Source organism: Aegilops tauschii, chromosome 7 (assembly GCF_002575655.3).
Source record: "Aegilops tauschii subsp. strangulata cultivar AL8/78 chromosome 7, Aet v6.0, whole genome shotgun sequence".
NCBI lineage: Eukaryota > Viridiplantae > Streptophyta > Magnoliopsida > Poales > Poaceae > Aegilops > Aegilops tauschii.
In genome coordinates this window covers 44,599,919-44,615,790 of record NC_053041.3, presented here as the reverse complement: position 1 = coordinate 44,615,790, position 15,872 = coordinate 44,599,919, and the positions used below count along the sequence as shown (strand labels likewise).

The 15,872-nt window shown below is 44.9% G+C and overlaps 2 protein-coding genes and 1 pseudogene across 2 annotated transcripts; all 3 read right to left on the bottom strand.

Moving 5' to 3' along the window:
* Nucleotides 1–7,899: 7,899 nt before the first annotated feature.
* On the bottom strand, nucleotides 7,900–11,410 carry LOC141026538 (probable indole-3-pyruvate monooxygenase YUCCA10; annotated as a pseudogene).
* On the bottom strand, nucleotides 9,296–9,871 carry LOC141026750 (probable indole-3-pyruvate monooxygenase YUCCA11). The gene is made up of 3 exons (XM_073503597.1): nucleotides 9,782–9,871; nucleotides 9,572–9,694; nucleotides 9,296–9,475 (listed from the first exon to the last, which is right to left on the bottom strand). The coding sequence occupies exons 1-3, from the start codon at nucleotides 9,869–9,871 to the stop codon at nucleotides 9,296–9,298; spliced, it is 393 nt and encodes a 130-aa protein (XP_073359698.1).
* Nucleotides 11,411–11,836: 426 nt separating the features above from the next.
* On the bottom strand, nucleotides 11,837–14,264 carry LOC141026749 (probable serine/threonine-protein kinase PBL21). Its single transcript, XM_073503596.1, has 3 exons — nucleotides 14,024–14,264; nucleotides 13,609–13,869; nucleotides 11,837–11,916 (listed from the first exon to the last, which is right to left on the bottom strand). The coding sequence occupies exons 1-3, from the start codon at nucleotides 14,262–14,264 to the stop codon at nucleotides 11,837–11,839; spliced, it is 582 nt and encodes a 193-aa protein (XP_073359697.1).
* Between the last annotated feature and the right edge of the window lie 1,608 nt (nucleotides 14,265–15,872).

Below are 15,872 nucleotides of genomic sequence, written 5' to 3'. Positions count from 1 at the left end.
TCGCGGGCCCCACATCATAATGTCCACCGCTTTCTGTCCAGTCTCTCTTCTCCGCCAAAATTGCCCATTCTAGATGAGCCACAGTGGAGATCATGATGAGCAGTGTCGGCGCGATTCACCGTGATTTTCACTGGGGATTTGCGGGGACACACGTCGCGGTAGGCGTACCACGCGCTTGCACCGGCGAGCAACCAGGGACGGCGAGCGGCGAGCTGCGCGGGCCGCGCCATGTCCTAGGGATTTCAGTGGGGAGGATTCGCCGTGGTCACGAGCCAGTCCCAGCCTCAGTACTCGGGTGCGACTGCGAGGCCCGCGGGAGAAAGCCGTCGGGGTTGACCTCGTCAGCTCGGAGCATCCCGGATCTGTACAAAGAGAGGGGCGTGAGCAGCCTGCGTGTGTAGTTCAGGGCTCGGGAAGCTCCAGGCCACCACCAGCGGCTTCAGCCGGTTGCTCAAAATCAACGAGGGTGGCGTCAGGAGTACTATCTACAGGGGGCTCGTCCGCCTGCCTGTTGGCCCCACCGCCGCCGGTGGCGCCGTGGTTGCCATGACGCCATCAAAAGGCTCAACACCAGCGACCAGTAGGTACTCTTTCTGTGATGGTTAAATTTACATACTCCAGCGACCAGTATTTCATTCGATGGTGTTGATAGGTTGATTCAGTGTAACTTCTAACACGCACTACTATTTAACTCTGCAGATTACTAGTACTTGCCAATTGCGATTTGTAGTAGCAACTTTTCCTTTTGCATAGTACTCCCTCCGTTCCAAAATAGATGACTCAACTTTGTACTAACTTTAGTACAAATTTGGGTGATCTATTTTGGAACGGAGGGAGTAGCTTCTAAAAGGTGGAGGGCGGTGAGGCGGGAGACAGGAAGCATGCAGTGCTCAAGGTTGTGACTGGAGTTGCACAAAATGGCAGAAGGAGTTGCCCAGGAGTGCATCAGAAGTGTCCCGAATTTTTTCTATTTTGTCGAGTGGAGTTGCCCATTAACATTTTATTTATAAGTGTTTTATACCACATGAGCTTGCGTAAAATAACATCAGGAGTTGCCTAAATAATGTATTAGAAGTGGCACACATTATTGGGGGAGGGTATTTTTGTCACCGGGGTAAACACTTGGCGAATGATCATAAAGGGTGGCGGGGTGGAGCTGGTCATGGGACATAACTAAAACCATGAAGTTTTTTATGGGATTAAATTTAAGTGAACCCCTAAAAAATGAACATGTGTATGTTTTTAATACCATTTTCAGGTGTCATAGTTACCCACAATTAACCATACAGTTGCCTAGAAACCATGTATCTAGTTCATCCAGTTGCCATCCAGTTGCCCAATCTTCATGAACAGAAATATTATCAAGGCCATAATTTGGTTAATATGTAAAGGTTTTAGATACCTTTCAATTAAGATTGTGTCATAGAGATGCATCAAGAATATCATCACCTCGGGATGGGATCCCTTGGTATGATCATAAATACTTGGTGAAAGATGATAAAGGGGAGCGATCTGGAGCTGGTCGTGAGGACACAACTAAAACCAGAAAGTGTTTTCAGGGGACTAAGTTTATTTGTGTCCTCGGTTCGCCATCCGTTTAGGCTTAGAAATAACCCCGGATTTGATATCGCTCGTGCTCGGTTCGTCGGTTCAAAGGCTCCCCTGGTTTGATTTTGCTCGCCCTCGCCGTCACCCATTTGGGGTCGCGTGACTCGCGTCCGGTTCGGTTTTGCTCGTCATCGCCGTCGCCCGCTTGGAGTCGCGTACGGTTCGATTTTGCTCGCCCTCGCTATCACGACGATCTGATCCGTCAAGCAGAGCACAGCCGGATTGATCTTCGACTTCCTCGTCAGAGCAAAGACCTACACATCTAGCATGCTGCTGTTATAGGTGTGTGCACGCCGAGGGCGCTACCGTTGCCACTGGTGTATGCATACATGTGTTTGAGCTGTTTGTGCTTTTGTGTTCATACATGCAACACATATGTGAGGTGATTGTCTTAGACAACACATGCTTTTTATGGCATTAAGTTTATATATGAACTCCTAAAAAAATGAACATGTGCATGTTCTTTATCCCTTTTTCAGATGTTATAGTTGCCTACAATCATCCATACAGTTGCCTAGAACCATGTATCCAGTTGCCCAATCCTCATGAACAAAAATATTACCAAGACCATAATTTGGCTGATATGTAAAGGTTTTAGATACCTTTCAATTAAGATTGTGTCATAGAGATGCATCAAAAATTTCATCTCCTTGGGGTGGGATCCTTTGGTATGATTATAAATACTCGGCGGATAATCACAGAGGGGGAGTGGTGTGGAGCTGGTCATGGAGAAATAACTTAAATCACAAAGTGTTTTTAGTGGATTAAATTTATTTATGAGCCTCCTCCAAAAATGAATATGTGTATATTCTTTATCTGTTTTTTTAGGTGTCTTAGTTGCCTACAATCAGCCATACTGTTGGCTAAAACCATGTATCCAGTTGCCCACAATCATCCATACAATTGTCTAAAACCATGTATCCAGTTGCCCACAATCATCCATACAGTTGTCTAAAACCATGTATCCAGTTTGCCCAATTCTCATGAACAGAAACATTACCAAGACCATAAATTGGCTGATATGTAAAGGTTTTAGATACCTTTCAAGTTTGTGTCGTAGAGATGCGTCAAGAACTTATCTCCTTGGGGTGGGATCCTTTTGGTATGATTGTAAATACTTGGCGAATAATCACAGGGGGGAAGCGTTGTGGAGCTAGTCATGGAGACATAACTTAAAACACAAAGTGTTTTTAGTGGATTAAATTTATTTATGAGCCTCCTCCAAAAATGAATATGTGTATATTTTTTTAGGTGCCATAGTTGCCTACAATCAGCCATACTGTTGCCTAAAACCATGTATCCAGTTGCCCACAATCATCCATATAGTTGTCTAGAACCATGTATCCAGTTGCCCAATCCTCATGAACAAAAACATTACCAAGACCATAATTTGGCTTATATGTAAAGGTTTCAGATACCTTTCAAGTTTGTGTCGTAGAGATGCGTCAAGAACTTATGTCCTCGGGATGGGATCCCTTGGTATGATCGTAAATACTTGGCAAATAATCATAGAGGGGGAGCGGTGTGGAGCTGGTCATGGGGACATAACTAAAACTGCGAAGTGTTTTTAGTGGATTAGTTTATTTATGAGCCTCCTCCAAAAATGAATATGTGTATATTTTTAATCTGTTTTTCAGGTGTCATAGTTGCCTACAATCAGCCATACTGTTGACTAAAACCATGTATCCAGTTGCCCACAATCAATCATACTGTTGCCTAAAACCATGTATCCAGTTGCCCACAATCAACCATACAATTGTCTAAAACCATGTATTCAGTTGCCCAATCCTTATGAACACCAAGACCATAATTTGGCTTATATGTAAAGGTTTTAGATACCTTTCAAGTTTGTGTCGTAGAGATGCGTCAAAAACTTATCTCCTCGAGATGGGATCTCTTGGTATGATCGTAAATACTTGGCGACTAATCATAGAAGGGGAGCATGGTGGAGTTGGTCATGGGGACATAACTAAAACCGCGAAGTGTTTTTAGAGGATTAAATTTATCTGTGAACTCTACAAAAATGAACATGCGTATGTTCTTTATCCCCTTTTCAGGCGTCATAGTTGCCCACAATCACCTATACTGTTGCCTAAAACTAACTATCCAGTTGCCCACAATCAACCATACAATTTGCCTAAAACCATGTATCCAGTTGCCCAACCCTCATGAAAAGAAAACTGGTCAGGTTTACTAGCTGGAGATATGAGGCACATGACTATGTGTGTGTGTGTGTTTTCTCCTCTGCTACTGCCTAGGTGCCCAAGAAAAACTGTGGAGTTCTTTATGCATGGACTACAGATGAGTTGCCTGGTGAGCTTCGTCTTTTCTACATGTGGTCGCTTTATCTACATACCAAGTCAGACTGGGGCTACATATGAGTTGTTTGATAAATGCATTGCAGTTGCACAGAAACACCGCAAAAATTATTGGCTTTTTTAAGTACAACTCAAGTGCATACAAGTCACCTAGTTGCTTTTCTTTTCTACCCCAACAAGCTCTGTTGGGTGAACATAGTCTTTTCTACATGTGTCTGCGTTTATCAATATTCAAAGTTGTTGTTGCCTCCTCCTTGTTACAACAGAAATGGTTGGCTCAGTGGGGACAACGTCTCCTCCTTTACGCGTCATCTAGTTTTGGACGTCGCGTTTGCTCGGGAGGGGCGGAGAAAGCATCATCAGACAACGGTCAGAGGTTGACCGCTAGGTTAGCATCTCCCATTTGTAGTGCGGATTCTTTGTCCATTGCGGGGACCTCAATTAGGAGGGCTGGATTTTTCTCCTCTTGTCGTCTGAGGAAACGTGATCCGACTCGATTCAGAGGGAGAAATGGACGCTGAGGGGCTCTAAGAACGCCCCCTCGTCGTTCGGCTTGGATCATTTCGGACATACGGACTTGTTCGAACAAATTAGATGACCGTCACTGGTTAAAAGTGTCTAGAGAGGCCGATCCCGATATTTGGGCGATTTGGTGATCCACGTTGGAGTTGTCCTTATGATAAGCGACTTAGAGGTGTAGTTAGTCAATTGATAGTCATGGTACCAACTTGTAGTCATCCGCTGATATGTAGTCATACTACGGAAAAAATGAGTTGCTTTCCTGTAGCACTAAAGTTTCCTCTATAGGACACAAAGTTGCTCGGAAAAAAAGTTCATCGAAACCTACTCATACGGGATCTAGATTTGAAGAACTCATCGCGAGAAACCCAACGGTGAAAACGGATTTGAATGTCGACACCCGAATCAAAAGTTACAACTTTTTAAAGTTTTTGATCCGTAATAAATACGGGTGGGATATATAACGTGAGCATATGGAACCTGATGTTTTCCTTTTCTAGGTGTTCCTGCGGGAGCGTGGATGCTCTTTCCTATTATGGGGGAGTGCTTGCTCCCCCGTCCGGGCGCTCGGGCGCCGCCTAGTCGGGTCCTTTGTTGAGTGAGTAGCGAAGGGACATGTAGCATTTTGTTTTGGGGAATGCATATGCTTTACTACATTTCACTTTTTTTTGCTTTACTAAATTTCAAGCACTAGCAAGCTGAGTGAGTAGTTCGGGTTTAGTACATGGGCCGTTAGAAGGCCCAGTAGGGAGCGAAGTAGAAAGGGCTCGGGTATCGCTCTCCATCCTCCCCTTCGGCTTGCTAGCTCCGCCGTCCCATGCCACCCGCAGATCGGAGCCACGCCATCGGTGAATGCACTCTGCTGCTGTCGTTCCTATTCGCCACCTCTCCTTTCCTCGCCGCTTCTTCTTCCCCATTCGTGACCTCTCGCTATCGCGCCACCATGGTTGCCGCTTCTTGGCGTGGGGCAAGCAGGAGACGGGAGATGAGAGGAACTCCAATGCGTCGACCTAATTCGTGTCAGTTTAGATTGAAACGGACAGAAAAATCAGGCAAACATAGCGAATCAAACGGACGCGCGTCCGCTTTTTGTCCACCACGCGACCCATTCCCGACCCAAATTTAGGTCTTGCTTGCGTCGACGCGGACACGAAACGGACGCCCGCGACGCCCGCCTACTCCTCTCCCTGGCCCGCCAATCGGCGGCATAGCCACTGCCATTTCCCTCTCTTTCCCAAAGAACTACCGCTCGCTCGTGCTCCCGGCCACTCGCCATGGACGACGCGCTGACCCTCGACGTCGATGCTGGCCTCGCCTCCGCGCAAGGCAAGCCCCGCGGCACTCGCAAGGCGGCGGCGCCGACCAAGAAGAAGCCATTGACGGACGAGCAGCGGACTATGCATTCGGTCAAGAGGAAGGGGTGGAAGCACGTGCAAGAACGCAAGCTCGAATCCGCGTCCGCCGCCGCCCTGGCCGCCGCCGCACAGCAAGAGGAAAACATTGCCAGAGTTGCTGCGACAACGAGGGAGGCCCTACACTACCTAGGATTAAACCAAGGCCAGCACGGGCTCGTCGGCCTTTCCTCGTTTGCCGTTGCCAGAGTCGCCGTGCTCGTCCACCACGCCGCCGATGCCCGGCTTCCATCCGTACCTGCAAACCTCCCGTTTTTCGTGGAGTGCTCGCCGGAGGTGAGCGTGGTCGCGCCGACCACGCGCGCGCCCATGGCCATCGAGGAAGCGCCCGTGGGAGATCCCAGCCGACATGCATCCCGACACCCGCAACCTGTTCGGCAAAATGCCGGACAAACGACGAGATGGTCAACCGTTCATCATCGAGAACATCAACTTCGAAGGCAGTACGGGGGGCGCGACCTTTGATCTCGATGAGACCCAAACCAAGACGGACGAGGCCCCTTCATGGCCGGCCACGAGGACATGGCCGGCACCTTTGATCCAGGCCATGGAGGCATGGCCGACCCCTTCGCGCAAGGCCAAGATGGCATGGGCGGCACTTCCCCGCAAGACCACGAATTTCCGGAGGACTACGACCTAGAAGAAGAAGATGAAGTGGACATCAACAGGGAGTCTATGTTTTTTGAAGATGAGCTCGCCACCCAAGCCAATGCAAATAAGAAGCGCCAAAGCATTCAAGCGAACGCATACACAAAGGATGAGGACAAGCTCTTTTTTGAATGTTGGAGCGACATTGGACAAGACCCCAAGGTCAGCGCCGAGCAAAAGGCATCAACCTTTTGGCTACGTGTTCATCGCGAATATCCTGAACGTAAGAAGTTCACGCCGTACAAGATCGATAGCAAGCGTGGGTGGGTGTCCCTCTTGAAGCGTTGGAGGGTGATACAACAAGAATGCAACAATTTTGGTGCCACCCTTGAGAGCATCGAGGGACGTCCCGTGAGGGCCTCGGCATTAAGGACATGGTATACATGTGTCCATCTTCGTCTCCTTTGTTTCTTGTCCATTTTCCCATATGCTTGCTGGTCCGTTTGCCCATATGCTTGCATGCTCTTCATTTGTAGGCATCTCAAGCTTTGAAAGATTTCAAGGCCCAACATGGGAACAAGTCGTTCAACCTCAACCATTGTTGGATGGTCATCAACAGGGATGAGAAGTTCAAGGCGCAATATGTCGCCATGAAGGCGTGTGGAGGGAAGGAGGACGTCGAGGATGACGAGGAAGAGAAGCCGCAGCCGAGGGGAAAGACCAACTCCAAGAAAGAGGACAATCGTGGTGCGGCGTTGATTGCCTTGCATGCAACATTGGAAGGCATGATGACCAAGAAGGACATAAGGGAGGAGAAGGGCCGGCAAGACAAAGAAGAGCAAATGAAGGCCTTCATGGTGATACAAAGGAAGAGGCTCGAGATGGAGGCGGAGAAGCAAGCCAAGAAGCTTGAGATGGAGGTGGAGAAGCAAATGAAGATGCTCAAAATCGAGGCCACTAATGCCAAGACCAAGGAAAAAGAAGTGGCGCTCGCTTGCAAGACGAAGGGGGTGGAGATCATGAAGGTGGACTTGAGCATGGTGTCCCCGAGGAAGAAACCTTCGTTCGAGAAGATGCAGACCGATATGCTCAAGTTCGATGATGAGTGATTATGGCGGAGAGCGCCATCTTTTTTTGTATGCCGGCAAGTGTGTCGGCAGGACCACGCTCGAGATGACGTGGTTGAACTCACGCCCCTTCTATGTGCTGGCATGTGTGCCAGCTGCTGGCAAGTGCGCTAGCATGAGCTGTATGGTGTTTTTTAGAAGGATGCATGTGTGTCAATCGCTGGCATGGCACCGGCATTAACTCTGGGCGATGGCATGGCCGCTAGCATGATCTATAGCCACAAGCCTTTTTATAATTCATAGGTTTTCTGCGCGTACGTGAATTGGGTCGGCCGGTTGGATGCAGGGCCGAGCCAAACACAGAAGGGGGTGGACGACCTTACCCAAACGGACGAAAAATGGACAAAGCGCGTGTCCTTTTGGATCGGTGTGTTGGAGTTGCTCTGAGGTCAGCTGGCGGGTACGAGGATGGAGATGGAGATGACGCGTAGGCAGAGGAATTTCCCGGGGCCGGTGCTCTGCCGCGCGAGTCGTCGACCAGTGACCACTCCGGTAGGTGCGCTACTACTATACAATCTGTACTGCTGCCGGACAGCCGGGCTACGAATACATGCATAAACAGAATAGTGGGTAATAATAGAAATAAAGAAATGAACATACCTTTTTTTGTTGTTTGTGAGCCATTTTGGCTCCTCTTGCTGCGCTCATCGCCGACTAGTTCTAGCAATTCCATTTGCACATTGATAAATGGTAGTTATAATCGACGAAATCTGGATGCCATGCCTATGATAACAAAGCGCAAACTGAGGTACACTTCATTCTCCTTGCCTCTGCAGAAAGGGAAGAAATGCCAGAGAATGCCTAAACTCTAAAGGAAGTGGCGAAGCAACTGCTGAAGGTGGTTCTGAGAAGGTAATTACGTTTGTGCTCGGTGGTAGATTAAACTGGAAATTAGTTTTCACTAATTAATATGGAATGAAATCCTGTCCTCGCTTGAAGATTGGTGCTGAATCATGTACATATCAAGCAAATATTGGGATACATTGTTACCATTCATTTCAATTACCATCATATTTCTAGAAATCATCAATTTGATTTTCATTTGGCAATTAATAAATAAAAACTTGGAAGCTACTACAATTACTCGTGTGCATCTGACGTGAAACAATGAACAACTTTGACTTGATAATCTTTTGCACCATTTGATGTTCATGATTTGGGATTGTATTAATTGCACTTAATCCCTTGTTGTTAAACATCATGTTCAAGCGGATGACTTTTGCATATGTAGATTCAAGTAAATAAAATACTGTAGGTAACAATTCAACAAAAATTACAATGCTCTTTGCACCATGTGAGTATAAAGCCCTTGATTATATTATAAAAGTAATGCTTACTCCCTGGCACATATGAACCTTGAAATAAACAAAAATTTAGTTCTATCAAAGATAGACATGTGGCGGTGGATAAATTTCTCAAAGAATCAACCGTCTAGCACACTAGCCCTGGTAAACTACATGTAAAAGATAAAAAAATCGAGAAAACGCAAAAGACCTTTGTGTTTCATTGCATTGAAAGGATGGGGAAAAGTTACAGCCCTCCTAGGAGGTTAATTTTATAGTACATCATACAACTCAGTAGACATCCCAGGATTGGTGCAGAACAACCCACGGGCCTTGTGCCCCTGCCCTAGCCCTGCATCGGATCTCATCCTTGATCTTGTTGAGGAGCCTAGCAATGGAAGGCATCGCGTTGTAGAAGACACATTCACTGATTTGATAATTTAGCTGGACATAACGCCTATCATTGATTTGATGTCATTGGCGATATTCTTGGCATCTGCTGCAATACCAGCCAATCCTCTCCTTCCTAACCCAGCACAGTAGACCCCATTTTCACCTTTCCAATGATTCGGATATTCTTTGATGGGCAGTCCATTGCCATTTAACATGTTCTCACCATTCTGGGATAAAAAAACAACATGGAGCTTGTTAGCAGATTTAACAATTGTTGCACCAAGAAAACAAACTCAGACATATTCAAACATCGATGTTGTTACCTTGAGCCATATATTTGTTGTGCTTTTGTATCCAGTTGCAAACACAATCGCGTCAAATGATATTTTTTTACTGCACCAAAATTCAACTATATAGCTCATGATCTTACTAATGCTCCCTTGTATCTATAGGAGATGAATATAATATTGATAACTTGGCATATGAAGACAACATCTGTTATGAAACTTATGTCATGTCAAGGATATACTTACTTTGATGATACCTTTTTTGATTAACCCAACAGTGCCAACATCAATAACAGCGGATCGGCCGGTTTCTGACTTGAGGATCATTGGACCCATTTTTGGCCTTCTAATGTGATACCTTGATAGGTCTCCAAATATTAAATTCGCCGCCATCACAAGGAGGTTATCCACTAAATTCAATGGAAGACGGCGAGCAAGTGTCATCCCCAACCGGATTAATTCCTTTGTCATTACATGAATCTGCAACAACAAAACATGTCACATCTCTTTTGAAGTCCTGCATCATAAAGTAAAATTTCATTGAATCATATTCTTTCAAGAGTTATTTTTTCGGTGTTCGTCTAATTGTTTAGTTGTTTGTGCATGTTATAAAACAGTCTATCACTCTATACCATGAAATACTTTCTATTAATAACTCTGAATAATTGCATCCTTCTAGTGGAGACTATAATAAGAAATTGCTATGTACCCACTGAAAATATATACTGCCCATACGGTGGGGGTGGGGGGATCCCCTAGTGTTTCCAGGCCAAAAAATATATATAATGTGTGTACATACCGGGCTTCGTATAATGATTGAAGTATTGGCACCATGGGCCGCAAGGTCATAAGCAAATTCCATTCCAGAGTTGCCAGATCCAACGACCAATACATTCATGCCAGAGTAGCTCTTTTCTGACTTGTAGCTTGAGGAGTGGATGACATCACCCGGGAAACTTTGCAGTCCGGGGATCATTGGAATATTCTCTGCACTATTCTCACCACTTGCCACAACAAGAAACTTTTCTGTGAACCTGACTATTGTGCTCTTTGCCATGTCATGTGCCGCGATGGACCAACATTTTCGCCATTGTCAAATGTGGATGACTCCAAACTAGTGAGATACTTGGGTTGAATGTTGAAACGCTCAACACAATCATCCAAGTACTTCACAAATAAGGTTTTTGGTATGTATGTTGGCGCATTTAGTGGGTATGACATGTGTGGCAACTCACAGAACTCCTTTGCAAGATGCATGTTGAGGCGATCGTAGGCGCGGCTGCGCCAAAGCGACGCGCTGCAACTTTCACGCTCGACAATGAGATAGGGAATTGAGAATTGGCTAAGGCATGCTGCTGTTGCAAGGCCTGCTGGCCCAGCGCCAACAATCAACACAACAACATTCTCCATTTCAAAGAGAAGAGTTGACAGAGTTGTGGGATGGTTGCAATTGTAGGCTGGAGTGTTTGCTTGTTTTCTTGATGAATCTTTGATGCATATGTGGGCATATATATACTGGTATGCTTCATGTGTCAATCTATTTAGAACTAGGAATGAAAAAGGTAAAGATTTATTGACACCTTATCCTGGTGTGTACTAGTATTCCATCTAAATATTGAAACGTTTGTGTGAAAGCATGTCCTGATACATTATAGGGGATACAGAATAGGCAGGAAACGCACTCTTGATCGATTGGTTTTTTTGGAAACTTATCAACTGGCTTTGCACACTGATTAATTTGTAACCACATCAGTTTGACACATTCAGCTGGTACTGACGGCATTCCACATATTCAGTTTAAACTGATGTATTTCTCAAGACATAGCCATCCAGGCAGCAACAACTTAAAACAAAAATTGCAGTAGAGCACCCTTGTTTCTGTCATATCCTTACATGAACAAGAACAGTACGATCCAAGTAATAAGAAGGTCGTAAACCTGTACATGGGGAAATGTTAGGACATTGCAATTTCATCACGTAGATCTGGATCTGTCATGGGCAAGGCCATAACAATAGGTTCTGGTATTAGGATCAGTTGTGGAGCTAATATATTGTTGTGACATCAGCAATAGGTTGTTTACTACTTCCTCCAACCACGACAAGAATTATGGAACGGAGGGAGTAGTATATTAGGTACCTTGCATTCAAGCAACCATTTGAGTTGTCTCTTGCTCCTACCGTGGCTTTGGGGCATCCTGAAGCTTTTCTCGCCAAACAAGGAAAGAAAGCAGAGCCACCATCTGCTCTACAGTAGCATCTTTCAAAGTACCACTGAACATAAGTTCAGTCAATGTCAGTTCATCAGGAGCTGACCTCACATGGCACTTTGCCCTTCACTTCGAGAACATCACTGGTGACGTATCTGAAAGAAATAAGATACCCTGATAAGAATTTGTGAAACACAAAAGGTTGGGAACTGAAGCAACAGACAAATTCTTTAAATTCACACAGGAAACGGGCAACATTGGCTTTCATGTAATCACAATACAACAGCATTGCAATTTACAATGAGTATCTGTTAGATACATTTATAAGTTTCAAACGATAAAATAGTTGTGTCATCTGATTGTTTTCATTAGGTCCCCGCACAGAAAGATCATAAATTTGTTCTCCTGCAAATATCCCTGCAAGGAATACTTCCTAAGAATCCACGATGTGTAGTACAGAACAGCAAGGGCTTTGCTGTCAGAAACATCAGAATGTTATATTACCTACTTCACTCAATATTCCCTAACAAGAAAGTTCCCGTTGCAAGTTTCCAAGGAGCAAGCACTCCAAAGACTAACATAATTTTGGATGTGCTACCCCATCCTACGAAGAACTCATTCTTGAAAGCTAGAGCAGTTGAGACCCACTTTGTTTTCTCATGGACTTCATTTTGGCTGATATTTCTTGCTTGGCATGGTCAGCTTATATTGGATGCGAGAAGCATTACGATGTCATGCTTCTCAAATAAGCTCACATGCCCTTCGCCCTTCAGTTCGACAACACCCTCACTAGTGATGTATCGAAGATACAAGATACCCTGATAAACTATTTAAATCCAGGCAGACACATCTGACAACATCTTTCATATAGTCACCGTACAAACTAACTAGTGATGTGTATATATATATATATATATATATATATATATATATATATATATATATATATATATATATATATATATATATATATACATCACTACAGCCTACCAGTTAGTGATTATCCATTTCAGCAGAATAGGTGTGCTCTTCATTGTTCCTTTCCATTGGGTGCCCAAGAAGAACATAATTTGGCTCTCCTGCAAACATCTAGAGGGGATACTTCCTAAGAATTCAAGATTTCGATGTCAGAAACATGAGAATGCTGTGCTGCCTAATTAACTCAATATTCTGTAACAAGAAAGTTCACATGCCCTTCGCCCTTCAGTTCGACAACACCCTCACTAGTGATGTATCGAAGATACAAGATACCCTGATAAACTATTTAAATCCAGGCAGACACATCTGACAACATCTTTCATATAGTCACCGTACAAACTAACTAGTGATGTGTGTATATATATATATATATATATATATATATATATATATATATATATATATATATAGTGATTATCCATTTCAGCAGAATAGGTGTGCTCTTCATTGTTCCTTTCCATTGGGTGCCCAAGAAGAACATAATTTGGCTCTCCTGCAAACATCTAGAGGGGATACTTCCTAAGAATTCAAGATTTCGATGTCAGAAACATGAGAATGCTGTGCTGCCTAATTAACTCAATATTCTGTAACAAGAAAGTTCATTTTGCAACTTCCAAATTAGCAATCACTCCAAATACTAACATCATTAAAGATTCAACAGAAGTGTTACGTCATATAGGCATGTGCGAAGCAGACAGAAACAGAACAAACACCGTTTCAATAGCATTATGAAAACTTCCTGTTTTCAAGCATTGCAACCACATCGTGCACGGATAAAAGCAAGTGCCCTCCCATATTCTACAAATAACCAATTATATGGCTATTTAGTAAATGATCATGCTAGTTATAAGACGGAATTTCATTGCAAGCATAGATCGCTCACCATACCTGGAGCTGTATATCCAAAGCTACCAAATACAAACCCCGCGATAGGCAATGGTTGGTTGAGCCCGGCCATGTTCATCTGTGCAGCACCAAAACTGGCGATCTTGGCATTCAACTCCTGATCAAGCAAGATGTTATTAGAGGTGATGTTGTGGTGGACAATCGGTCTATTGCATCCATGGTGTAAGTGGCAGAGCCCTTGGGCCACGCCAATGGCGATGGCCTTCCTCTGCGGCCAGCTGAGCGGTGGTTCGCCCTCCTCCGCTAGTGCAGCCAGTGGTCAAGGCTGCCATTCACCTCGTACGTGTGAACGAGCATCATCGCGTCTTCTGGATGAAGTGTAGGCTGTTGACGATGTTGTCGTGACAGATGCTGGCTTATAGGATCATCTCTGACTTGCAGCGGTTCTCTAGATTACCGTCCACTATTCCATCCACACTCTGGAGCTTCTTGACGACCAGCGTAACTGGGAGACCGATGCCAGCATTGCCCTGAACATGGATTATGTACAGTTGTTCGTCCTCCACTATCCTTCTGCTAGCCCACATGCTTCTCTGATTAGTTTCAGTAAGGTGGTTCACTATGCTTTGCGCATTGAGCACAATAGGCAGCGTTGCAGCAAGACAGCTGCTGCGCCGGAGCCGGCGCGAAACGGCCATTTTCAGCGGCCGGGTAGCGCGTGAAGTGGTCTTGTGAAGGATGTATCAACCTGCAGAAGAATTATTTATTAACATTCAATAGTACTCCCTCTTTCTGCAAAGATATATATACATTAATAATTATTGAAAGATAAAGAGAGATGCCTGTTCATAATTAGTTTGAGACCAAAGACGTACAGTAACTAATTTGAAAGCAAAATGCTTTTTTTTGGGGGGTAAATTTGAAAGCCACAACAAAGATCGGTGAATCTGAAGAAGTTCTGTGCCTTCTCAAAGAGTTCAGGGTATTCCTTCAGTTAAGACGATCAGAAGTTGCTATTTTTGTTGGTGCGCAGTTCATTTTGCATGGTTTTCTGCGCGGATGTGAATTGGGTCGGCCGGTTGGGCGCACGGCTGTCCCAAACAAAAAGGGGGGCGGACGACCCGACCCAAACAGACAAAAAGCGGACAAAGCGCGTGTCCATTAGGGTCGGCGCGTTGAAGCTGCTCTGATGTCAGCTTGTGAGTACGAGGATGGAGATGGAGATGGCGCGCAGGCAGAGGCATTTCCTGAGGCCGGTGTCGCTTGCGTGGCGGAGGGGTGGGAGGCGTCTGTCAGTGACCACTCCGGTAAGTGCGCTATTACTATATAATCTGTACTGCTGCCGGACAGCCAGGCTACGAATATAGGCATAAACAGACTAGTGGGTAATAATAGAAATAAATAAATTTTCATACTTTTTTGTTGTTTGTGAGCCATTTAGGCTCCTCTTGCGGCGCTCATCGCCGACTATGTTTGAATAATCCGAACAATTATATGTGTGTGAGCTTTACTAGTTGAGTTTCGTAAGAATTAGTATAAGCGTAATCAAGGTAGCCGGTGATTAGGAGAGTCCGATTTGGTGTCTCGTTGGCTTGTATGCCAGGAGTTACTGAGAACACTGGTAGAAAAAAGCCCTTTAGTCCCGGTTCACAACAGCCTTTAGTCCCGGCTGTGCAACCGGGACTAAATATGCGCGACTAAAGACCCCCTTTAGTCGCGCCACTTACGAACCGCGACTAAAGGCTTTAGTCCCGGTTCTCGTGGCTGACCGGGACTAAAGGCCCGTCCACGTGGCCGCCAGGGGTCCGTCGGGGCGGAGGACCTTTAGTCCCGGTTCTCGTGGCTAACCGGGACTAAAGGCCTCGTCCGCAGGTTTAGGGTTTTAGCCCCCCTAAACCTGCTTTCTTTCTAATTTGTAGTATTTTATTTCTTTTATATTTTATTTTGTGTTTTGTTTTAATTTTGATGAAGTTTCAGTACACATATTCTACGATACTATATACATGCATATGAAATTTCAAACAAGAAGAATTCAAGAGGAATATATAATATATATTCAATCTCGGGTGACCATATACAACTTCGAACAAGTTTCCATACACAATTAGGATGGAGGACCATATACAACTTCGAACAAGTTTCAATCTCGGGTATGCATATAAATGTCTGCGTCCTCGGTATAGTGTTCTCCTTTAGGATTGATGACTTCCCTGAAGAAAAATCCTGCTAATTCATCTTGAATTGGTCGGAAGCGAGCTTCTGGATTAAGCCTCCTCCGCAAGTTATCCATCGCGTTCCGCACGCTA